Source organism: Mya arenaria, chromosome 5 (genome assembly GCF_026914265.1).
Source record: "Mya arenaria isolate MELC-2E11 chromosome 5, ASM2691426v1".
Classification (NCBI taxonomy): domain Eukaryota; kingdom Metazoa; phylum Mollusca; class Bivalvia; order Myida; family Myidae; genus Mya; species Mya arenaria.
The window spans coordinates 47,298,157-47,325,539 of record NC_069126.1 but is presented as its reverse complement, the minus strand read 5'-3'; the positions used below and the strand labels follow the sequence as shown (position 1 = coordinate 47,325,539).

The 27,383-nt window shown below is 34.1% G+C and overlaps 1 protein-coding gene across 25 annotated transcripts in view; it reads left to right on the top strand.

Moving 5' to 3' along the window:
• LOC128236078 (poly(rC)-binding protein 3-like) overlaps positions 1-26,079 on the top strand; it is a 123,655-nt gene extending 97,576 nt beyond the window's left edge. For 8 of the 25 annotated variants that reach the window (XM_052950907.1, XM_052950902.1, XM_052950905.1 and 5 more), the window contains 13 exons: positions 4,733-4,756; positions 6,005-6,037; positions 7,356-7,472; positions 9,099-9,236; positions 9,649-9,777; positions 13,930-14,052; positions 14,427-14,468; positions 14,885-14,902; positions 15,834-15,960; positions 16,224-16,271; positions 16,949-17,111; positions 17,379-17,498; positions 19,936-23,568. In XM_052950907.1, coding sequence (XP_052806867.1) covers positions 4,733-4,756; positions 6,005-6,037; positions 7,356-7,472; positions 9,099-9,236; positions 9,649-9,777; positions 13,930-14,052; positions 14,427-14,468; positions 14,885-14,902; positions 15,834-15,960; positions 16,224-16,271; positions 16,949-17,111; positions 17,379-17,498; positions 19,936-20,368 — 1,515 coding nt within the window. In that variant the 3' untranslated portion in view covers positions 20,369-23,568. The other 17 variants (XM_052950926.1, XM_052950927.1, XM_052950928.1 and 14 more) reach the window with 17 other exon arrangements.
• Positions 26,080-27,383: the final 1,304 nt, after the last annotated feature.

Genomic DNA, 27,383 nt, shown 5'->3' with positions numbered 1-27,383 from the left:
CTTGAAGTTGTGCATTGTGGACAGACACAATTGTTAATAAATAAGTTTGAAGCTGGTAGTTCTGATATTTCAATACTGTTCACCACTTTGAGGCACTTGTTCTAAATATAAGTACAAATAATAGCTATCTTACAATTTGGCGAAAGGCAGACAACTTCTATCCCAATTAAGTAGTTTCAAAGACTCTTTGAAATGTCAATTACCTAAACAGTGACCCTAGAATGAGAATTGCAAAGAACTGTGTGTGCCTTAATATATATAAGGTAGAAATTGTTTTGCTTTCTATTTTCTTGCTATTTCGATCTGTCTTAACAAAATAAGATTGACTTTCAAGGACAAGCTGTTGACAATAAATATAACATGAGGACCAGGATTTGAGTTCTGCGCCATATTGAATGAATCTTAAGGGATAAATGCCGTAAAGACAAACATAGTCATAATGTGAACATCTTCTAGTTTTTATGGATTTAAGTTGTTAAACAAAAGGTGGTTTTAGATCCTGAAGGCGTCTATGGCATATCCTGTGGGCATGTTTGGTTTTCTTCTTAAACTGCTGGCATTATTGAAAGGAAGTTGAAAGCAACTGAAGAGGCCTTGCTTCCAGGGATGAAATCGAAAATGTTGTAAATGATGTTTAAGAATTGAAGCACTTAGGTCGGTTTCTCGTTTACTCGTCAGTATAGAGTCCTGATGCATTCACCACAGTGTTAGTTTGCATCCTTATCGCGTCCAAAGCACTTGAAATAGATTTAGAGTTGTTGTTTTTTAGTATTCCCTTGATAGTCATAAAACTTAAGAGACTTTTGATTTGATGGCATAAGTGATCAATTGGTAAAATGTCAAGACCTTTGACCTACGTAGATCCAAGAAGAGATGTACCTAGCTATGTCCAAGAATAGATTTATTTAAATATGTCCAAAAGAATCTGACGTGCAATGTTATAATAGAAATAATAGAACAGCTACACAGCAATTATTCAACAATACATAAAAGTGCTGAAGAAATAATGGGATATAATGACAAAATATGGTGACACACAATGATTTGATTATCTTTGAACACCAGTAATTGATTGCTTGGTCTTGAAGTAATAGAGGTCTTCCATTATGTTTTCATATCTACGGAAATGCAAAACATCCGCCGAATAATAGCTTAATTACAGAAACTGTCATTAGTCCATTCTGTCGGACAGAGGACATTAATTTCATATTTCCTATGATCAAAAATGGTTTCTCAACGTTTTCTCCTTTAACATGACAAAATGTAATTGCTTGATGGCTGATTTCTTTTTATTTTATATTTCATCTTGCTTTAAAGATGCCATCTAGTGTCGTAGACAGATTTCTTTGACAATGTACTAATTTAGTTAAGTCACCAAGGTACTAGGAATATAGTGCATGAGTTGACATACTGCTTTATCCTGAGTGTGACAATTACACAAGAGGATTTTGTAAATCTTTAAGAGACATCAGAAAATCTCACGTATTGACAGCGCTGACTGTCATTTGTTGTCAAGCGTGATTTTTCCCGATTTCCATTTGACAGTAAATGTAATTAGAGATTTTTCATGGGCAAGCCTGCAGATATCCTGTACAACCTTGAATGCACGGGGATTTTGTGATCACAAATCAATATTCAATACTGACATCGCGTGTCTTATGCTATAGAATTTGAAATACATTGATACAGGATCTAACGACATTGTCATTATATTGATGAACTGATGAAGTCAACTTTTTTAACTTTCTAACTTATCGTGTTTTGTTATCAAAATAAATCGTTTTTAACTTACTAATGCTGTAGAAAAATTTATCAAGAAAATCTTGATAGGGCTTCTGAAGTGATGGTACTGGTATAAAGATGATCAATAGAAATATGGTCATAGGGCTTCCTTCATTTTCTTTTGTGCGATTGACTTTGTTACACATGGCAATGTTTTTATTGGAATTAGAAGCATTAAATGTATTTCCAAAAAATGTGTTTTCCCTCCGCTCAGATGGTGAAATGTTGAGTACTTGCAGTTGAAAAGCAGGGAAAATGGTTATTACCATAGAAAATAGTCCCTCAGAGAAAGTTTTATATTTGGCTCTTCGATTATTTTTCTGATAAGGATTTTTTTAGAAAAAAAATCGCGGCAGGGCACAACATTATTTTTGTCATAACAAGACGAAAGACACATTATGGTACATGGCCTCCAGTCGTCTAATCCCAAATGACCGGAGGTATCACTTCGCACTTCTTCATCCAATTAGCGCAGCAACATCAGAAGATATCTGGATTGCTTGGCTATTTTTTGCTGTAATTATTGGCTTGCCCACTTTGATTGAGGAAACAGACTCTTGACGTGAACAGGAAGCCCTAAAGTCGTCTAAAATTGTGACTCTTACGCTCCGAATTGACCGTATGAAAGTGAAGGCATTAAACGAGTAACACAAACCCAAAATCAATTGCCGGCATTTTAACCAGAGGGGAATTAAAAGATGCTCCATTATTGCGGGTTATTTGCGTTTTATTACGTGAAGAGATTGAGATGGGTCACAAGATACGTGGCTATTTGGTTTCAATTTCTTCAATTCCCCGTTTTCCTGATTGGGTATTAAAGGCGAAAATGATGAACGTGCAATTGAATGTCGGGGGTTTGTTACTACGTTATCGGCTGAGATTGAATCTATCACAGCCAGTTTTGGGCAATTATTGATAAACGCTGGGAGATATAATGTGCATGTCTAGTATAGAGAAATACATCTTTACTCTTATTAATTATTCAGCAAACTAAACAGTTTTTGCGTCTCTCTAAAGCTTTAAGGTAATGGCAAAGTGATTCTAGCGAGAACAATATTGAGTCTCCGTGACCTCGCTTTGAGTTGATTTTAAGGTAATGAAAAATCTGGAATAAGCTCAGTTTATTCTCCTTAAAGACTGTAAGAAACTCAAATTTTAATCCCAAATCAATGTGAAAGAAAATGTACATTAAACTTTCTTTGAAATCATGGCTATCATACTGTTTTTCCCCCTGATAATAGTGACTCTTGTGAACATGTATTCGTTGTGATCTCATTTAAGCTGTGAATCATCATGTTTGGTTTAAGTATTATTCATTGCTGCAAAATATGACATTAGCTTATAAATTTGTAAATCTTTTCATAACATTTGTGGTATAAGTTTGTTGGTGACCATTTGGACCTGTCCATTCATTGCTTTTTTCACAACAGTATTTTTTTGCAAGAACACTTAAGATTTGTGAGAGGGAAGTATTGAAGAGGAAACATATCAATTCTGTTGTTATTGATAGACATTTAGACAGAATAATGAGGGGGGAAAGTTGTGATAAATTGAGGTGTCAAAATAATGATGAAATTATTGGCTCCTCTCTGCATGGAAGTTCCTCCAATAAGTACATTTCATGGCATATTGGACAGTAAAAGGAGAAGAGTATGTGCATATAATTATCTTGTCTGTTTTTCAAAGAAAAAGTCAGGTTTGGGCGGCTTTGTTGTCATTGCCATCAACCAATATTCTTATATGACTTAAAACAAATGATTCCAATATTATGGTAATAGACATTGGACTTATAGTAAGGCCTGTATCTCTTGCAAAAATAATTGTGAAGTTATGCCCCCTTAGTCAACTAATCAAAGAGGGCTCTTGCAATAAGTGACATCTATTGATAAATTAAGAGCACTTGGGCCATTTCTTGTAAATTTTAAAGCAGGAAAGACAACATATGTCAGAAAGAGGCACTTCTTTGAGTGAATGATTGAGGCTGAATATTTTATTGGGTTGGGTGGTGATAACACATGTGGGCAATGAAATCCTATCAATTGTTTTATACCACAGATTACGATGGTATAAATTGTTTTTCTTTAGATCTAATCAGATTAAAGGCTGTGATTTTGTTTACAGCAAAGTGAGGACAGTCATGTGTGTGAATAAATAAATGTAATTTTCATTCCCAGTTGTTTGAATCTTTAATGAGGAGATAATAAAAACCTTCTAAATAATCTTCAGAAGGAGGTAGGAAAGTAATAAGGTCACAATAAATCTGTTATAAATGTTATCCACCCCAAATTGAAGAGACAATTGGAAAGGAATAAGAATACTGGAAATCCTCATCACACATTTTCTTAAAGGACTTACAGAGTTTAATAAAAAACACATTAGCATTTGTCAACTATCTTTATAGAATGTGAGATGCACAGCCGCCAGTCAAACTCCTTGCCTTCTCATGGACCTCATAAACCAAACTGTCCTTCACTTTATTGCCTATTTACAGGCAGCTAAGAACAATTTTATCACTGAACAATTTTGTTCCCAATTGTTTCTTATTCATTACCTTGTAAAATGAAGATTGAAAAAATATCCGGAAACTTTTGACGTCATATTTCAAGATTCTTTCTTGAAAAAAAGTACACTCTTCACTGGTTGTAGTCATTTTCATTGAACAATGATTTATTTCAGATTATATGTTCTTTTAAGCTCCTCTGATGTTTTTTGAAAAGCTTTGAAAAACCAAGTTATTATAATAGACTTGGTGTTGTTGCGGTTGGCAACAGCAGTGTGCAAAAACTTTTACAATTTTTGAAACTCAAAAGTTGTTCAAAATATTAATATCATATATCAAGTTTTTTTATACCTTACTGATGACTATATAAACGGATTGATGTTTTCCTCCACTTGTGATACTATTTTTTTATTTTACATTAATCTATTTCTGTCATTTGTTTCGTTTCAGGAGGTTGGCAGCATAATCGGAAAGGTAAGAGATTCACGCAATCAAATATGCATGTGAATTATCTCCCTTGTTTAAGCAAAACAAAATGAGTAAACAATTAAAATGCGGAAATCGATTTCAAGATTATTTAACCAAATGATTGATAAAGTCTTTATAAACATATGGCGTATGATTTTCAATAAGTTGGGTAGTGAAATTTTCGTAGTTTGTAGCTGTTAGACATTTATGGACTTCCTGTGGTAGTTAAAATGTAGCTGTTATACAGCTACGGAGATCCCCGTGATAGTTTGTAGCTGTTATACACTTGAGGAGATCCCGTGATAGTTTGTAGCTGTTATACACTTGAGGAGATCCCCGTGATAGTTTGTAGCTGTTATACACTTGAGGAGATCCCGTGATAGTTTGTAGCTGTTATACACTTGAGGAGATCCCCGTGATAGTTTGTAGCTGTTATACACTTGAGGAGATCCCGTGATAGTTTGTAGCTGTTATACACTTGAGGAGATCCCCGTGATAGTTTGTAGCTGTTATACACTTGAGGAGATCCCGTGATAGTTTGTAGCTGTTATACACTTGAGGAGATCCCGTGATAGTTTGTAGCTGTTATACACTTGAGGAGATCCCCGTGATAGTTTGTAGCTGTTATACACTTGAGGAGATCCCCGTGATAGTTTGTAGCTGTAATACACTTGAGGAGATCCCCGTGATATTTCGTAGCTGTAATACACTTGAGGAGATCCCCGTGATATTTCGTAGCTGTAATACACTTGAGGAGATCCCTGTGATATTTCGTAGCTGTAATACACTTGAGGAGATCCCTGTGATAGTTGGTAGCTGTTATATATATATGTACTTTTAAAAAGTCTGATTCTTTAACATCTTGTTAAACACTTCCAAGATGACTTTCCAATTACAATAACAGAGTGATTCCAGGGAAACTTTGTGACATCCCATGCAAAATTTATACCTTAAATTAGTGCTTTAACTAGCTAGCCAATACTGAAGACTTCCATATTGTTATCTGCAATGGCGCACATTAATCAATATCTTAATTACTGAAATGTACCTAATTGGATAAATTTGAATTAAATTGAAATTGCTAGTCACCAGCCCAGCTTACTTAATTGCGTTATCAGTGACTAGGGTGGATGAAATTGTCTCCGTGTAATGATGAGATTGCATTGTGAATTATGGCCAAATTGTTTTCGGGATTTTGGTTGTGATTCCACATATATGAACTGATAATATGATTTTATGTCTTCTGTTTTTCAGAAAGGAGACAATATAAAGAAATACAGAGAAGATGTAAGTTTTAGTATGATAAGTTTTCTAAATGTAAGAGTAACGAAATTCATGGATGGATTTGTCATTTATAGCTTTATTGTCTGTTATACTACCGGTATATAAATAGGTCATGGTATTGTCATAGCCTTGGTTTATTGTCATGAATCATTTATATCCTTGGTTTTTACTAATAAAATGTTTTAGATATTCAAATGAAATCTAGAACATAAGTGACAATGTGCTTGTGTGCAGCCCTTAACTATCACTGTAAGCATTGCCCAGTTATGCCCCTTGATGCACTCGGAAAACCAGCAACAAGCATTAGCATTGGCTTCTAATGCTCTCGATTTAACTGGCTGCATATTATCATTCCATATATTGAAGTAAATCTCATTAGCACCAGTTTTAATGGGGCGATATTCTGGCTGCCCTCTTGAAGTGAGGAAATGCATTTTCACCTGTGGTCATTCACAGCAACGATCATTGGGCTTGATTACCAAGTCCCTAATCAGAGGTAGGACACATACCAGTGTTTCCTCTCTAAAGGTGGTATTGTGTGTCCACTGATTTCATATGAGACGCCCTGTGGTTAATCCCAACTGTAAAAGTCGCCAGAATCAATAAAATCTATTCCAGGGGAATGCATATCAAAGGCCTGCCAAGCGATTTTCCTTTTCAGTGGCAATTTTAATTGCATGGACATGTTTATATTTTGACTTCATCCTGCTCTTATAACGACTTTGTGGAGATGATATAGCCAGCTTATTGTAAAATTGTTGATGGATTAAGCCGGCTCAAGCTGTGACTTGCCTACAATAGCTCGGGGTTTTTTTATCCAATTTTGTAGTAATAATAATGAACTCGGCCAATAAAAGAAGGCGGAGATCTCTCTCTTCCGAACATGGCTGACGTGATTGATGTTTATCTTGATTTTCAAACTTATTAAGCCATTCATTTATAGACTATTCTGTTTGTGGCCTTTGAAATTTCTAATATTAGATGTTTTTGGCAAGGTTTATTGTGTTGCATTGTTTTCAAGGCTTAATAAAAAGATACAAGAATACAATCAGAAAAATTAAAATGTTATTCAAAACGTTTCCTTTTTTTAGAGTATGTATCATAAATACATAATGTTGTTGGTGAGGTGGGGAAGTGATAATCATCCAATGCTTTCCGTGCTTCAGCCCATCATGGCCTCCTAAGTAGTATTGGTTTCTGCCCAGGAAGCACACTATAGCAAAGTTCATGTCAGTTAAGAAATGTTTTTTACCGTCAAATTGCAGTAATTGAAAATAATAAAACCAAACAATCTTTGATAACAAAACTTAATTTATTTCAGAGTGGTGCTAAAATCAACATATCTGATGGTTCGTGTCCTGAACGTATAGTCACCATAACAGGAACGACAGACAACATTCACAAAGCATTCACAATGATATGTTCTAAATTTGAGGAGGTAGGTTGTCTCCCTTTGTGCTTACATTCAGGGAACCAGTCACATGAACAAAAATATGAAAATAAGTTTGTATCATGAGTTAGTAATAGAATCAGTACATAACAAGGTTAGAAATTTGAGTTACATTCTTTAATTTTTAGCAAATGAAAAATTGGACGGAGAAAAACTTTGCAATGTAAATATGCTCTGTTATGTGTCTGAAATCTTAGAACAACACTGTAAGCTGACATCCATAATTATGGACGGTATTTGCTAAAAAATTCCAGTGTATGTTTCGCTATAGCCAGTATCTGATATGTAAGCATTAGATCATGTGACTGGGTCCTGTCCATTGCAGCATCTCTTTATGTCATGTGCCGCACACGCTTTTCAGTTCTACCTTTGTTTTCTGGCATAAACATATTGTGTTAGGCTGGCATCAGATGGCACTTTCTTGAACCTGACTGGTTTTGTCAGTCAACAAGGTCAGTGTTATTTGACGCTTGCCTCACATAATCGTGCTTGACATCTTTGAAAGGCTTAGATTTGTTCCGTAAAGTATAATGACTGGAAGAGTAATAAGATTTCTTTGAAAAATCATTCGGGGAAGTTAATTATTAGCTTTTTTCTCTGAATAAAGAGATGTACTGTCGGCTTTCTGTCTGTTTGATGCATTTAAAGGAATCAAAGTATTTCAGAATTTTCTCTCTTTGCGTGCCTATTTCACAATAAAGTATGATTTGTCAAGCACTTTGATACTGCAGGGAAAATATTTGATATGAACAAATATTTCCCTCTGTAGTCCTCAATGCCACAATGTCAATCCTGAATTTGATTTTAGTTTCAACTTTTCATGTACCATTGCATGAAAGTGTAATGCCTTTATTATCTGGAAGTTATATATAAGATTAACAAATTACATATTATTGCTCATGATATAAACAAATAAACGGTAATGCATGAATGTGTTCACAGAATAAAAAATAGTAAAACCAATGTGTATTTGAACATCTGTTATGCGTATCAATAACACTGGCTGATACCAAAATTGTATTTCCAACCTCATATTTTATGGAGAGGTAGTGCACTCTTGCATACAGCCTTTCATGTTACAAGATTGAAAAATGAAATTTTTAAAAAGGTTAAAAGTATTTATCTTTCTTTACTATGATTTACTCCTATTTCATCTATGTGACTGTGGTCTGCGTTGATTCTGGGATTCCTTCACATACAGAATAATTCTGAATCTCTCTCAGTGATATAATATGTAAAACATATGGAAGTGGTTATAATTAGCATTGAGTTTCAGATATAAAATCGATGAAATGGTCGAAACAAAACAAAATCACTACATCACTGGGATTTTGCAAATTTATGGTCTTTGGGGATTTCGGGGACCTCTGAAATTAAAGGGACCTTCGTAATCATAGGAACGGTTGGAATTTAAGAAAAAGCCGAAATATAAGGACCCCAAAAATGAAAGGGACCTCGGGAATCTAAGGGAAGGGACCATGTTAGAGACCACTGACATTTAAGGATCTTGAAAATGAGAAGGACCTCCTGAATCTGAGGCAAACCACAGTGTGTACAATTTCCCCCCGCATGTTGTGCCGTGTTGTGACCATGTTCTCACGTTCTGCCTTGCAGCAGCCATCTTTGTTTCAGGACCTCCAAAACACGCCCACAGTGCCGAAACCCCCCGTCACACTGCGTCTGGTCGTACCGGCCAGCCAGTGTGGCTCGCTTATCGGCAAGGGCGGCATCAAGATTAAAGAAATCAGAGAGGTAAGGACAAGATAAAGATTTTTGATAATTTTTTTTGTTGTCTTATAAACATAAATAGAAACAACAAGATTGTCATTTCTAGGTTGTCTTCATTGATTTTGATTCATTTATAATTCGATTCCACATCCAAATACTATATGAGAATCTTTGTCCAGCGTCCACAAATCGACCCCCTAGTGCAAGACCTTATAAATGTATAAAATATATGCAGTTATTGAGTACTTGCATTAAGATGACCAAATGATGTTTGCTTTTGTTTCATGTAATTTCTGTACAAAAGAACCTGTTTAACAACTGTGATTTTCCATACTTAAATTTATTGCTTGAAATTTGGAGTTCTTCAAAATTTATTTCTTGAATTAAATACTTTATATAACAATATATTCAAAATGCATTGAACTTCTTCTTCTAGAGTACGGGAGCGTCTATACAAGTGGCCAGTGAAATGTTGCCCAACTCCACAGAGCGAGCGGTCACCGTGTCGGGAACAGCTGAAGCAGTCACAGCGTGTATACAAGTGGTCTGCAATATTATGTTGGAGGTGAGTTGTGTGACCATCTATCTTTACAGGCGTGCTAAAACTTTTTTGAACAATTTTTCTGTGTTGAAACTTTTTGGAACAATTTTTCAAGTCTGTGTTCGAGTGTTCTTTGGGATGGCAGTAGTTTATTTAGTGAGGCATTGAAGGTTGGCACAGTTTCTGTGTTTGTCTTTTTTTACATGTAATCTTTTATGCTTTTTTATTATTTTATGCTCAAGATTTGATTTCTGCTACTCATATTTAAGTATACTTGGTGTTTTTAAGAGGGATTGGTAAAATATCAGAAATAAGACACCTTATCAAGAAACCACACTGAACATTGGTAAAATCCCAGTTTTGATCTCTTTATAAAGATGTTAAGGTTGTGTAAAAGTAAGGCACAAATATTGTGATGCAATGCTTGCTATGCAGGCAATTTGGCAGATTTTATTTTGCAGATAAAAACATGATGTCATATGAAAAAATGTTAAAGGTTCATGCTTATTGTATTGTTAAGTATGCCGCTGATAAGTACTTGATATGCTGCTACCAGACAGCCTACATTCATATTCATGGCTTTCAATTTGTGCAATATGTTCTTGTCTTATTCAACAAGGATTCTTAAAGAGTTGATCATCAATTTGTATCTGTGTAGAACTAAGAGTTTTAGATTTTTTACATTGGTTATGGCTTGTCATTTGTAATGAGGGTCTATAAATATAATAATTTAGCATGGTATATGCATCCAAAGGAATTTTAATTGCAATTTTTAGGAGTTTCGAAGCCAATAAATTCACCAAAGTTGCAGAGTCATGCAAGTGAACCTGTGTTTGAAATAAATGGATTCATCAATTACTCGGCTGGTATTCATAAAACATCTTAGGTCATTTTCTAACTGAAGTCATTTTCTTAAAGTTAGTATGAACTTCTATATTTTTACAACGCTTGTGAAACAAGCTATGGCAACTTATATTAATCACTCTTGTTGGCACGAGAGTGATGTCGCACGAGAGTGTGGTCTTGTGTTCTTAAGTTAGGTATATCACTTAATATATGATATTATCAAACGATGATATCTGAAATGCTTTATTTTCTGTGATTTGATTAAAAAAACCATAAATGACTTATGATGTTTTATTGACACCGCCCTGGTGTCTGACAGTAAGATTATGAAGTAATATTTTTACCTGCTGAACTTCAAGGACACGCTCAGATTAAAGGAACATAATTTAAGTGCTGAAAGTGGAACGGCTGTGTCTGCTTTTTGCAATGTCACTGTTCCTTTACCTCTCCATGTACAAGAACAAAAGCAAAACTGTTCTCACGTGATGTTTGGGAAAAGATGACTGAAAATATGTGCTGCAGTGCAGAAATAGGTACATGGCAGATATTAGTGTTTCTCTCTCCTGTGATGTGCTTCAGTCACACAGTGTATATAATTCCACTAGAATTGTAACCATATGTGCCGGAATCAGATCATAGCAGAACCAGTCTTAATGCATACCATTCAATACACACAAGTTTATTTTTGTCAATTTAGAAGTTTAAGCCTCTGTTTACTATGCCATGCATATTGTGCTTGGTCATATTATATCACTTGAATAAAATACTTTTATTGAAGAAAAACAATGAGGTACCGTCATACATTTCACATTGGCGGCGGCTTCAGGATATAAATTAAATATGCTTGTTGTATGTTCATTGAAATATACTTCTCATCATCTATATTTTGTCATTTTAAGAACATTTTTGTTTTATGCAATGCTGTTTTATGAAATGATGTTGCATATCATGAATTGTGTGTTAACATGACTATGTTTGCTTCACAAAGGTTACGTGACATGTGATTGGTTTCTTTAAGTTATTTTTTGTTTGTGTGTATTTAGTACTGCATGTATCTCCAAGATTGGAATGTAATTGTGTGTCGTCCCAGGAATATTATGTGAGGAGCCTTGAATAATGCCAGTTTTCCCTCTGATTGCAAAACGGTATTATTTTCTTGTGCTAATGCAAGAATATAGTACAGTTTAGCTGGCGATACTTGTGGAGTATGGAAAATTGAGTATGGAAAATATAAATCAACATTTCTCTAAAAAGAGTTAGTTCATTATTTCATAATGGCTTCGGTCGTATGATTTGTAATGTAAGGCTTTTCAATTTGGAAATATTTATTTTAGTTTTATTAACAGTCATCGAAAAAGTCATTGTAACTGTGCCAATTGATTGTTTATTCAATCTAATGCTTATATTTTTTTTACTTTTTTCATTTATCAGGATAATTCATGGCTAGCTTATAAAATGTTAAAAAATACCTCAATTTTTTAAACAGGAAACTATTGTATTTTAGGAGCCATAATACCAAGCAAGGTGAGCTACTCTGGACGCAAATTGGCTTCAGGTTGATAGAGTACTTTCCCTTTGATAACTCTTCCACCCCAGTCAGTAGCTTTTTGTCCTCACCCGAGACTTTCTTGTGAGCTTGGAGACAACACACAGACATAGCCCATATTTAGGATTTCATACCTTCATTTATGGGACATTTCAAGGAGTGCCAACATCAAACAAATAATTCTTCATCTTTAAAAGAAGAAGTGCAAACTTTCATGAACAGAAAGTGTCTTTCAGATTATAACTTCTCTTTGCCATATTTCATATTACAACATCCCATGTCATTTTAGATAATAGTTTATCTTTCGGAAATAAATTGATTAAATACTGTCATGGATTTGGGTTAATAATTATTGGCAACTGACCTGATATGATTCTTAAGGGTTTACCCCAGACGCTACCACAATCTTACCTATTATAATGTTGTCTGAATGTTCCGGCAAAATAAAACTTTTGCATTGTTAATAATAATTCAAAGATGAAACTTTTGGAAATATTTGATAAAAGGAAACTCCTTGACATGGCCCATTTCTAGGAAGTGGATGCTGGATGGGCAATGTCTGTGACCCCAAGCTCTTGTGTAGCTTTGTAATGAGCGATATATCGTCATAGTCTTGCAGATAATAATATGTCTCTTTGCTGGTCCCTAACTTCATACAATATCTCACAGCTGGAAAGTACCGTGTACTCTGTATTAAAATCCAAAGAGCACTTCTTAACACAGTCTTTCAAAATGACAGTTGTATTTCTATGTGTCTAAAGGCATGATTTTTGTGAACTTGCAATTTTAGTTGCCAAATTAGATCTGATTTCAAGTCTTTGACTGCCATTGTTGGCTATACATGTATTTAGTAATCAAATTGTAATGACGTAGACTGCTATACACAAACAAAGTCAGTAACATTAAAGCTTTTTGTGTTAGCTATAATACTATACATGCTTATTAACACTCATGCTATATCTCTTAGACTCAGTAAAAATAATGAATAGCAAAACTATTACAAAAAAAACAATCGCCATGTTCGAGGCTAAATTTTAAGCTTTTAAGTACCAGTTGCTAGGAAACAATTCTCATTTGCAACCAGTGGTTTGCTGATTGAATGAACCATTTAACCTTTTATTGTCACATTGGTGACCTTGACCTTGACCTTGCCCAGTGGTGATGTTGTTTTTATCCTTGAGGACAACTCTGGTCACCTTGACAACCTGGATTCCCTACCCTGAATATAAAGAATTCCTGACGATCTTGTGTCCCAGGCAAATCAAATAGGTGTATTCTCCATCCACTTGATTTTTGTCTTTGATTATCCTAGTTTACGCTTGGGTTATGATTTGTTAAGTATCTTTATTCCAGTCAATCCATGGCAGTTCCCACTCAATATCGCATGATCATAAATATATGTAGAAATCTTAACTTCCTTTTGGTTTATTTTACAATTTTTGTTTGAGGACTTTCAAGAAACCTCATGTTAAAGATGTTTAGGCTTAGTTTACAAAAACCACTGTTCAAAGTTAATGTATACATATTGTTATTAACAACATAAGGGTCTGTGAGCCTCAAAAGGAATTCACCTTCTTCAAACCCTTTCAAAATGAGTGCTTTTGTAGGTCACAAGATTGAAGTATACAGATGTTTCTCTAATCCTATTCACTGGGGTGGTTTTATCACATTTTTGAACCATTTTTCTCCTATCACCATTGAAACCAAAATTGTCTACACCTGTCTATCGACACCATGACTACACCAGGGTGACCTTGACCTTATCCTGACCTTCTCTCCTCCAGTCCCCACCAAAGGGCGCCACAATTCCCTACCGCCCGAAGCCAGCAGTTCCCCCAGTGGTTTATGCGGGTGGGCAAGCATACATCATACAGAATCCACAGATACCAATGCCGTCACCAGCAGAGGTGAGTTGGGTTTTGTTTCTATCTAACCATTTGCTTTTCAGATTCCCTTGTTCACAAATAATTTAAATCTGATTCCGTGGCAATCTTACTTTAATTGTAATGTTTTAAGGTCAAGACCAACACATTAACATCCACATTAAATAGATATGTTTGCTTTATCTAACAAGACTTGTTTAATTTTGTGAACATGGGCCTGCATCTACATGAGGAGATTTTATTAATGCAGTTCATTTACAATTGTACATTGCATTGACTGGCATTTTTTAGCAAAAAAAAATCTTAATTTGGTGCACTGTTTTCACATATTACTTGAAGAATGTATAATTATCATTTTTCAAGAAAATGACACATGTTTTCAAATTATATTAACAAAGCAGGTCTGGTGTAACTGCCCACAGGAGCCTTATGGTTACACGGTAATTTTCCATCAGTTTGCTAGTAAATTTCCATCAGCATTCATCCCCATGTGTGAAATTTTCCATTATAATTGGAAAATTTCTGTTTCACTTCAAATGTGGAATGGAAATTTCCAGCCAATTCCATGCATTAATACTCTACATCCTTGACAGTTATGCTAAATTGAATTGAAATAGGTGTAGTATTTTTGAAGCCTGCTGTCTGGTAATGCCCAAGTGTGATGTCCGACACTGAAGATTTATTTTGGGCAACTAACCTCTTTGCATAAGTCACTTAAATGTCCATTATTCCATTGTTGTTTGTCCATTTCTTTGACGAAGCTTTCATTCCCGAAATGTTTAAATTGTTCATTTTCTGCCACCACAGTTTCATTCTTAATTGTTTAATGGTATGTCTTGTTTGTTGTGACAAATAGCTAAAACCCAAGGTTATAGTGAGTACAATTTTATTGGTAACCGTTTTCTTTCATTTTTACTTCCACCAACCACTTCTTGTTTTTTTGCCTTTCTTCGAATCCATATTTGGTATTGTGGAAAATGGCATGGCGATCTGGCCGGAATGTTGACTATGTCTCTATTTTACTTTTCGTTACTCTTATCCCGTTGTACACCAGACCTTGCTTTTATGTGATCTTTCACCACTGTGCGCTGTTCTGTTCATTCACGAAAACTCACTTTTTGGTTTCAATGTTTTTACTTGTATCGTTTGTTTGTTAAAGTTGTCAAAATGAAATATATATGCTGTAATGATATTGATAATTGTTATTCTTGCTATTAAAGAACAAAATGTCTACTGGAAAAAGAACATTTCTTAACTGTCAAATTCAAAATTAGTATGTTATCCAAACATTGGTACATTGGTTGCAGCCAATTTTTACTTTCTGTTCTATGTTTGTTTATATGGCCACAGTGGTGACTAACATATTACTTATTACACAGTTTGATACTGGAACCTCATGTCTGGTATTTATGTGCTATTGTCTGATTTGAAACATGTATTGAATGTTGTGAAGTTATTTCATATATTACAACACAACTTTTTTTAGTAAATAATGTCTTTCTTGAAAAAAGGAAATGCTGTTAAAAACAAACAAATCGTTATATGGTATAAGTTAAACCTGTTAGAATTTCTCCTTAAGTGGAATATGTACATATACTGTATATATTTATATATATGTCACATAAGGGGAAATTTGGCCAAGGAATTTTTTGTGGGATTTTTTTGTCAATGGTGATTATATTATTCAATCGACCATTCTGATTTGACATAAAATTCTGTTGTGCAACACAATTTTACTGATGTGTGTTTGTCTCTTAATTGTCAACAAATTCACCAACATATTTATTTTACCCGATATATTTCAGTTGAACAAGTTGAACCAGATGTCACTGGGGCAGCCCGTACCGATGGTACACCCACAAGCCTATATGCCAGGTATGGTGGGCCATGCTCCCGCTCACCTCATGCATTCCAACATGGCCGAAATACCCGGTAAATTCTTGTGATACTCTCAAATATACTTCTTGCTAACATGAATTGGTGTCATTTCGTCCCAGTTATAATTCTGTTTAGTGTTATTTGACCCTGCGACAACCTCGGCCGGCTCCCTGTTTGCCAAACTACTAAAATCTGTTTCCTGTGTATTTGAATTTGTCATGTCCAGGGTCATGCATTTCACTACACGCTAGTTTCATACTAACACCTTTTGTCCTGTTCTTTAGGATTATATATCATTTATCATTTTCCCTATTAAGAAAGAACAGAGAGATACATCCTGAACCAACTTTACGGACACTTTGATGGTATATACAAACCTTCTTGTGATATTTTTATGTATAGATGCTAAAATAAGCATTAAACAAATCCACTCATGGAGAAAGCATTTTTTTTGCTGCAGTTAAAATACAATGAAAAGCATATTGTTTCACTTTCTGTAAGTGCATAAGCACCATGTTCAGATGTTTTTGGTACTTCAAGAATGACATGTTGTGACTGTCATGCGTACACCGCCATGTTAGTTGTTTTTGGTACTGCAAGGATGACATTCTGTGACTATGTCATCAAATACGTCTCTCAAAAAAATGCATACCTGTTTTTTGTCAAGAATGTCGTTTTCATGATAGAATGTAACAAGTGACAGATGTATGTTATGGAGGATTGTACTCTTAAAATAAATAAGCAAAGAAATTTGGATCCTATTGTGAGAAAAGAAACCAGACAAAAACAATTTATTTCAGTTATTGCTTGTGAACTATTTATAGATCAGTTGATTTGAATCACATGTAAATACTAGTCAGAATTCTTTAGGGAAAAGCTAATGTATGCATAATGTATCGTCTCACATTTCATTGTTGCTTTAATATGGAACTAAAAATTTGACTATTGAATGGTGATATCCAATTTGGCTATTTTATTTTTAAAACTTGTTTATTAAATTCAGACTGTATGACAGTATGTTTTATTGTAAACCTTTTTTTAGTGTCGGCGGCGCCTGGGTATGCTCCGATACCGTTTCATCAACGACCACTGCCCAATGGCCCGATCCCAGCACCAAATGGGCAGCAGACACATGAAATGAACATCCCAAACGATCTCATTGGCTGTATCATTGGCAGGGGCGGACAGAAAATCAACGAGATTAGGTAGGTCTGATTTACTTTGAGTGTGGAATATGTATTGGTCTGCATATAGTAAATGAGCACTTCATGTCTTCTGACAAATTCATAAGTTTTGGTTGATCTAGAAACTATTTCCTGAGCAACATTCAAGATTCTGGACTTAATGTTTTACTGAACTTTGCGGAAACGGTTTGTGTAAGCTGATCTCTGAATGCAATATTAAGACATATATTTCTGGTCCATTTTAAAGTTTGTTTTATGATTGTGACTTTTGAATTTTCTTTTATTCAGGCAAATCTCTGGTGCTAATATCAAGATTTCAAATGCGGAAGATGGGATACCAGACCGAAAAGTCACGATCACAGGAACTCCCGAAACTATCGGCATGGCTCAGTACTTAATCAACACCAGGTGAGTGTCACTTGACATAAGTGTATCTATAAATAGTGCATATGACAGAATGCTTTAAACATTCAACAAATGGTGTACTTGAATAGCATTGATTAAGTAAACATTCTACCAAATTTAGAAAGACTTAAGTATTTGGGTGTCTGTGAATGAGTTGAAATCGAGCCTCACTGAATTCCACTTTCATTACATATTTTGCAATGTTGTCAGATTGTGATACCGCTTATATAGTTCAATCAAAGCATTCTGTCATTGTATAGAAGTTTGTATGAAAAATGAATGTGTAGGGTATAAACAGGTTGATTGCTGAACACTGCATATTACGAACTACAAGAGGTGTTGTGACAAGTACTTGGTTATTGTGTCTTATGTCATGGATTTTAGAATGAAATCTTGCAGCCGTAGGTCGTATTTCTTACTAAAATATTGAATCTATCAGATTGACACCATTTCAACTTAAAATTGAAAGAAAACAATACTTTGCAATTTCTGGAAAACAAAATGGTTTTAATGGTGTTATTTATAGACTTTTAAGTAGAGTAGAAGACTTGCTTAAGGAATGATATTTAAAATAATAGGGATAATGCTACCCATACAGTATGCCATGCTATTGACAATACAGTCCAAACATTTCCAGTGGCAAGGTATCTTTTTGACAACTGACAGCACAAGTATTGTAAAACAAATTGTCGACATTTTTGTATTGTTTACTGTTAAGAATATACCGGGACAAACATCTGTTTGTTAAACAATATGATTGCAAGCTATAGTGATAGTGTATGGGTAACATTAGGAGATGATCAAATGAATAGACAAATAATTGAAATGTTGCTTGTAACTGATAGTATTCTTTTGTACAAAAATCAGTCCTAGTCCAGCAACCCACTTACATCACATAGTTGATTTAGTATAAATACTTGTAAGATTCATTGTGCTCTTTTGGGACAACAGAACAATATGATTACATGTTTAGTTGTTTGGCAATCTCGGGTTGAACATCGTCGCACAGTCCTAATCACCATGTCTGTTGTCAACATTTATTTTATCATCTCCCATATAGTACATATCTGTACTTAGTGTTGTAAAAAAGCATGGCAAACGTTTTGAACAAATAGTAAAACTTGCTGTTTCTAATCAATTTGCTGCATATAGCTGAAGACTTTCGTTACAAAAATAAAACTTCATTAGTTTTAGTTTTGTTTGCAGCACCATGATAAGCTTTTTGTATATTTAACAGCTATAAAATTAGGTGAAATGGACTTTAGACATCAAAATGGTTAAAGAAAAAGACTATACCTGTAATAATTTTATACTGCTTTTAGAAATAATTTGATAAGTTCTTAATTAAGTTCATGAACACTTAAGTTCATGAACACTTTATATAGGTATTTAACAACTTCAAAAAAGGGATTTTGAAGCCATTTACACAGCAAATGACAAACTTAAAAACATCAAACAGCCAAGGTTTTGGTTTCTAAAGTCTGTTTCATACATGTATTCTATGCTAAAGTCTGATCTAGACCGTTTATTGTTTTACAGTGTTTGTGCCACATATGTTCTTACTAATTCTTGATCAAACTGAGCCTGCGGATCAACAGGTTGAAGTATTATGCTTATATTAGACTGAAGTTTTTCTTTTTTGTTTGGCGCACACAGCATTACCATACCATTCAGTGTCTCTTAACATCAAATATTCTGAATATGAAGTGCATCTGTGATTGTCCTTTTACATTGTAACTTAAACTTGCTAGAGAAAGATGCCATAATAATTCAGAATGTTTGATTCCTGTACATTCACAATTGGTGTTTAGAACAAAGAGATTTCCCATGAATATGGATGAACTTGCATGCTTTTGGATGTAAAACATTTATTTAAGAAGATCAAAAAATCAAATTTAAGTTAATAAGATTAAAATTGACAGCAATTTTAATGAAAATAATATAATTATAAGAAAGAGTGTGATTTCATCCATACAATGCATCCAGTTTTATACAATTCCTTATATTTCAGCATTTAACCGGAATATTTTGTGTTTTGTCTTTGTTTCTAAACACTTTTCTCTTATGTTGGTGATTCATTGAAAGAAAAGCTTTTCTGCTTCAATGAATTACTGCAAAAGCATCGTCATGTTACTGAAATGAACTTTACATATTTATGTAGAAAGGAAGAATATTCAAGAACAAGAAAAAAAAATCATTTCAGACAACATGTGAGGCTTGAGACTGCTTTGCATAGACAACTACAACATTTTATTACAAAGCCATATTTTCCTCATGTTTTCCTGATTTTTTTATATTGTTTTCCACTTGTTTCAAGAAGTTTGTCTATGCAAATCTTAGTCTTTTACTATGTATTTTACCTGCACGTGGTTTGGTGGCTACTGTTTTATCCATTTTGTCTAATACATTCCTCCATTTTCCCTTATTTTTTACTTCACAGCATGGAATTACATAAGACTCTAGTCCTAGACCCTAACTCCGCTGCTCCATCCCCATCAAGTACCGTAACTCCGTCATCTGCAAGTCCAGTAACTCCAGTGACTTCAGTTACCTCCCCTGCAGTATCCCAGCAGGCAGCTCCAGTTACCATGCCGATGACCTCAATGAACTTTCCTGGGATGAAACCGCTTCAGATAATAGGGATGAATGGTCTTAATGGACTGCAACCTTTACCCGGATCTTATCCTTCCATACCTTCTTTGCCAGGAATGAATGGTGGTTTAAATGGTTTAAATTATGGACTGATTGATCCAATGTTTATTAACTGCGGAATTGGACAGCCTATGCACCATTCTGCAGCAAATTTTACAGGAAAAATGCGAGTCGGAGTCGCCGCGGTAAAAACGGGCTCGCCAAAGTTCTCCCCCTACTAACTGTTATTCGTGAATAAATAAATGTGCTGGATGTGTATTATAGTTATAGAAGTATATTTATAGTTTGTTTTGTTGCTTAACTATGAAGCCTATTGTATGTACCCATGTATATTCGTGTATACAGATATTTGTTTTGTCGTCTTTTTTCACTCACACTTTTTGGTTTCCTGTGGTATGTTTTTTTATATGTTCAACAATATTATTCACCACCGTGTTCGTCTATGTGCTGAAAAGTTTCCTGTGTACTTCAAGCTAGAAATCCCAAATCTAATGAAGTATTCGCTAGAGTAGTAATTGGTTTTTAAAAGGCACATGCTTTACAAAGCAAGTCTTCCATATTAGTTAAACAGTAATGATATAATTATCATGTTAACTTTTAATGGAAATCAATAGTTCTCCATGGTTTTTGTAAAGTCATATTTGTTATACGCGTAATTTTATACACTATTTTTGTCAATGTGTTCATTTGAAGCCAAATTACATTTGTTGGTGTTCCTTTGTACATGTCTGTTAAAAGAAAAAGAAACGTTGTCTTCAGCAGTTACCTTTTTATCTAGTTTATGTTGTACTTAAATCATTCGTTAATTATGTGGGTACATATGATAAGTTTTTTTTTTAAGCTGGGTCTCTGAAAAGTAGGAATGTAGCGGAATTCTGTATATAAGTCAAATTTAATTGGTATTTTTTTAGTGTTGAATAAGCGGGTGAAGAGTTTTATAGTCTGAATAAGCGGGTGGGGAATGTTTTTCCTCAAGAGGGAATATGATACAAGTTTAATAGCGAAATTAGTATTTTCATTCCATAATTTATTTGTGGAGACCAGCTTACAGGAATAAATGTGCTGTATATTGTTTTTACCTGTGGCCTTTGTCAGGGTGATGGTCTGTCACCAGTCTTGTTATTGGTCTACAATTTCTTGCATGGTTCAAGACTTTGTGATAAACATATCTGAAATATTCGAAGATTTCATATGGTTATTGTATAAATTTTGTGTACATTTTTTGTTGAGAGATATTTTACTATGGCACCATTGACCATTTTTGAACGATGTACAGTTCAACAACATTACTATATTAATGTCATGTCTGTTAACTTTCTTAGTCAGATATTTTATAGGTTTTAGACTTTGAATATTTGTTGATTTTTGATAAAAACAAGCAGGAATTGTTTATATTTCATATACAATTTTCTAAAGCCAAAAATACAGTTTGAGAGCAAAGGGGAAAACTTAAGGACATTGTTTAAGGAATTTGCAATATATGATAAACTTCATGATTGATCTTTCTTACCATTTTATTTACTAAAATCATATAAGAAGTGCAATCACTATTTTGATAGTTTAAACATTAATTTTGTGATGAGGTAATTGTCACTGACCTCACATATTTATGCACATGTTCTAATGTATGTTTTATCATATCATGGTTTATAATTCCACCACACAAATATGTAGTTTACACTATTTTGAAATCAAATGTTATCATTGAATATATTTGAAAATAGTCCCTGCATTGTGCATAATATTGATAGCATTGTACCAAAGTTCTACACCTTCTAGTGATATCCAAATGAAATCCACTTTCTGATTACTCATCCGAGAATGTCATTTTATAATCTTTGCAAATTCTATTTCTTCACTTTTATTTCCGAAAAAGATTTTCACATTCCTATAGCTGGATGATAAAATCAACAGGGTTCTCTTGAGACATATCTTTTGGAACAAATCTTGGTTTATAAAGTGTTGAAAATAAATGAAACATAAGGATGAACACTATTTCCAATGTTACCTTGAGCATGAGACTATGGTTATGAACTAGGACGACAAAAAACATTCCATAAATGTTTAAAAGTAAATGACAATGTACAGATCCCAACCCTACCCTTGTCAGTATTCCCTGTTTCCATATCATAAGTTCCCTGTTTAAATCATAATTCATGACCTGAAAAATGACCATTTCACGACAAAAGTCTATTGAGTGAAGGAAGACTTTAGACTGAATGTTGAACTGTTTCTTTACTATGATAGTATATTTCTGAAGTTAGTGCAGTTATGCGTTTAACCTTATGCGTATCAGAAGTGCAGATATGTAGTCCGTCTCATATGTGTCAGGAGTAAGTTCAGTTCTGCGTTCAGTCTCCAGGTATTGTCCAGTTGGAGGAACTAGTCATTGACAAAGTGATGAGCTGTCTAGTCTTTTCAAGTATTTTTTTTCTCATTCTAATCAGGAGTCCCCCACAACTTCCATTTGCTGTCATTTTAAGGCTTATGTAATGTCTTTATTGTTCTTAGTTTTATGTAACTAAGTGTCTCTGTTGATGACACAATAAGGTTGTACTATCATTGTAGCAACTGCCCGTTTAATACTTCTTCTCTGAATGCAATATTTTCTCATGGATTGCAATACTTTAGGCGAGCAGCGTTTCATTTATTTTTTAAGCTGTCTATTGAAGTTTTGTTGCAAATTTGCAATTATATGATAATTTTTAGTATTGTAGTGTAAATATTGCTTGGATTTTGAGTATTCATTTTGTTAGTCATTTAATTTCACCAAAGTTTTGATCAGTTTTATTTTTATTTGATTCACTATATTTTCATCAATGTTATCTACAATCTATCTTTAAAGTCCCTACAGCGTATTTTTGTATTCATAAAGGTTCTCATTATTATTTAGATATATTAGAAAATGTAATCTTGTTATATTGAATAGAGAGTATAATATTGTTCCTACTTCTAAGTCAGGTATTTTCATTGTATTTAGTTTTATACGTTTACTTTTGTTGAGAAATCCATTTTATTGTTCAATCTTTTACGATGTTTTGACGGCATGTTTGTGAGGTAGTTTTAGTTAGCATTCCTGTTTTTTTGCATGCAATCATTAAGCATGAATTGTCAGCTCATTTTATCATTTTGAACAATAATTCTCTCCCTTGGCTGGACAGTGTTGATTAACATAAGTTGCCTCTGCATCTGCCATTTGCACTTGTTTTTGTTTTTCACATTTCAAGCATTAAATTAACACAAGCAAACTTTGGCTTTTTCTTACAAGATTATTTTCAAGACAATTTGCTAAAACAGCTTCGTAGGCAATATATTTGAATCCATAATTTCTAATTTTAAATCTTCAAATGTATTTTCCTCTTCAATATTGATTTTTTTTAAATATGTTTTTCAAATGATTAAGAACTGTTACTGTTGTCTGTTTTAGGGTTACTTCAGAGGTGTGTGGCCTGGGAATAGTTCGCTAATACCGACACATTAGTGGTCCTGTTCCGCTTCATTTCATTGGATATTACACAAATGTAGATATTTTCGGCCACCTAACTTAATTATTTATTAATGTGTGATAAAAAATATTGTGGTAGTCAGCTACAGGCCTACATAAAATAGTAACAATCATTTTGATTGGCTATCATGAACTCTAAACACAATCACGATTGGTTAGTAGCTGACCAATCACAGTTGTTGTCTCATAAATGCATGACCATGTGACCAGATGATTTCATCATATGTATGTGTACTTTTCTTAGATTTAGAAGTTTTTCAGGAGTTACCTTTCATCATTCATATGAGAATACTGGTGTTTTCAGGCACTGAAAATGTACAACCAAATAGGAAGTCATTGCATATTTGGTAATAAAATCTGTATTATTCGAGAAACAAAAAGAATGAATCCGCTATTTTATTGAACGTTCATCCAAAGAAAAAAGAACAATAAGAAAGTACATTTTTGGGGTGTAGAGAGCATCTAGTATCCATTTACATTTTCACTGTAGATTTCATCAAGGGTTTGTGATAATCTATTATGATAACTTCTATGTATTACAGGCATCCTTTGAAATATGGCTTATCTTCCTGCATAAAGCCTTCCCTTCATTTGTACTCTCTCAAGTAGGGTTGTATCACTTGTATAGTCGTCACCCTCCACTCTTTGTAACTATACATGTTGGGGCCGTCTTATCAAGGAATGTTTCGTACATTGATTTTTTCATCGTTTGTTCTCAGTCCTATTGAGATATATTTTGAAACAAATATGTATACTGAAAATGTTAGACAAGACATATTTGATTTTACAAGTAAAATTTCTCATTTGATTTCTGAAACTGGCTGAGTATTGAACAGAATTTCCTAATCTTTGCAATGTTTTGTTGTGTTTTTGTTGATGAGATTGCTCCCCAGTGTGTAAAAGGCAAAAAGCTCCACTGTAGTACCAGCTGGTCGAAAAGTCACAAAAACTGTCTATGGGGGGCGGTCAAGAAACAGCTCCACCATAGCACTTGTTGAATGTTGGCCTTGAAATTCACTGTCTATGTGGGGCGGTAAAAAAAAATGTAATATCCCTTATAAATTTATGCAACAGTAGAAAAATGTGCAGGGAGAAGAAATATTTCAAGGATGTTTCGTAGTAGTAGGTGATTTTCTTTGGATTGTTTGTTTTTACTCAATTATCTTAGTGTACATTTACTTTATCCAGTATTTATGTAATTAATTTATTATCAAGGTGCTGTATGTGTCAGATTTTTTTGTCAAAAAAGTCTTGTTTAATGACAGTTGTGTAGGTATAACAATTCTAATTGCTTTTTCACGATCCGGATATGGAAGTACAACTATTTACTGCCATTAAATTTTGTGACTTGAATCACCTCCTATTTACCTAGTTTTACAATCCATCAGTTACTTGAACTGCAAAATGAAAAATAAATATTGCATTTTATAGTTGTTTGCCTTTTTTGTTTTCAATGTTATAATGTTCTATTTGTGCAATTTGGAAAAGGGTATTTTTGCATTTACATTTTAATGCATTTATAATATTGTTATCATGTAATTGTTCATCTCTGATGAGGAATTACTGTTTGTGGTTTGTGTAAGAAGTTAAAGCATAGAAAAGGACCTTCACGCCTCCAAATATGGTGTACCAATCAACTATCTTGTTCAATTCTTGTTGTAAAATCTTCTTTTTTATTTATAGTAAAGCATAGTTGATCTATCACCAGAAGTGCTATTTTGGTCATGATCCTTATGTTCTTAATGTTGTGGTCGTAAGGTTGCTTCATAATTATATAGACCTGTGGTCATAAGGTTGCTACATATATAAACCTATTTTTATGAGCTCAGCAAAGTGGCAACACATAAAGGTTGTGATTTTGTAGAAAAATAATAAATAATTTTCATAAAAAAATATGTTCATTTATATGAACATGTGAAAAAAATTGAGTGTAGATTTTAGGTGGATGGATGATATGTGATTGGTGATTTTGACTCATATTTTTAACACTGTGGTATTATTGTTATTAAATAACTATGTATTTAATGGTCACATGGTCGTGTGTTTAATTTTTATTTATTTAAACAAAACACGTTTATTTTACATTCAATAAGTGAAAGAGCATGCTAATAATGTAGATTATACACACAGATAGAAATAAAGAGTAGTATACATGAAAGTGATGGCAGGTTTTGCGAAAGCTGCATAACTTCTTGCAAAATATCAAGCTTTTCGAAGCAAACACTTCACTCATTGAATGTAAACATATATTTTATGATCAGAAGTTGTTTATATGTTAAATAATTTATAAGTGTATGTTAAGGAGAGTTATTCTTTTTGTTCATTGACAATTCTATTGGAGTCAAGCTAACACTTGGCCTTCATAAATCATGGTGTATAAATGTGTTGCCAAAATTATAAATATTAAATAAATTTTACAAAATCTTTTGCTCGTCTTGTTTGGTGTTGTATTGCCAAAATGATCAAGAGTGTCACAAGGCTGGTCAGTATATGCCTATAAGGCTTGTAAGGCATGGCCCTACCTCAAAGGTCAAGGTCAAACTTTAATCATTATGGAATCCTGCATAAATTATGTGCACATAGAGTATAGTTGGTCATGTCCTGGCTGTAGCTTGGTCATGCAGGAAGGGATTTACAATTGCTTGGCACAAAAATTCAGTACATAAAGGAGTTGGAGTGCAAGACCGAAGTCCCTACCTCAAAGGTCAAGGCCACACTTAACAAGTTTATCATTATGGAATGCTGCTTATTGGCATATATACAGTATAATTGATTGAGTCCTTTCTGTTTATGGACAGAGGAATTTTAAAATTACTTTGCACATATGTTAGGTGATGTGTTACATCAATATGACTTGTTGTGAACGCCCCTACCCCAAAGGTCAAGGCCACACTTAACAGTTTTATCATTATAGAATGCTGCACATATGCATATACATGTAAAGTAAAGTTGGCTGTGTCTTGGCTGTAACTGTGTCATGTGCAGAGAGAGTTTGAAATAAATTGGCACATGTGTTCTGTACATAAAAAGGTGACATGTCCCATGCAAGACGCAGCCTTATCTCAAAGTTGAAGGGCTTACTTTAAGTTTAATCATTATGGAATGCTGCATATTATATGCATATACAGTAAAGATGGTCATGTCAATGCTGTATCATTGTCATGCACTGATTGACTGAGGCACTACTCCATATGATGGTGATATCATTGTGTTCCACATATCAGAGCCAGGCATTATAACATATCAGGGTTATAAGCAGTAGTACCTGGCTCTGATACTTGGTACATACTTCAAGCATGGTAATATGATTGTGTACCAGGAGCCAGGCACTTCTACTATCATGGTGATTTAGTTTGTGTTTTATGTTTAAATATTCAATCAAACATCAAAGCATACCTCAACAATTATTAAAGCCAGAGGTCTAGGGCATACCTCAACAACTATTAAACTCAGAGTGCAGGGGCATACCTCAGCAATAAATAAAGCCAGTGGTCTGTGGGCATACCTCAACAATTATTAAAGACAGTGTTCTGGGGGCATACCCCAACAACTATTATAGCCAGAGGTCTGGGGCATACCTCAACAATTATTAAAGCCTTAGGTCTGGGGGGATACCTCAACAACTATTAAAGCAAGGGTTCTAGGGACATACCTCAACAATTATTAAAGCCATATGTCTGTTGGCGTACCTCAACAACTATTAAAGCCAGTGTTCTAGGGACATAACTCAA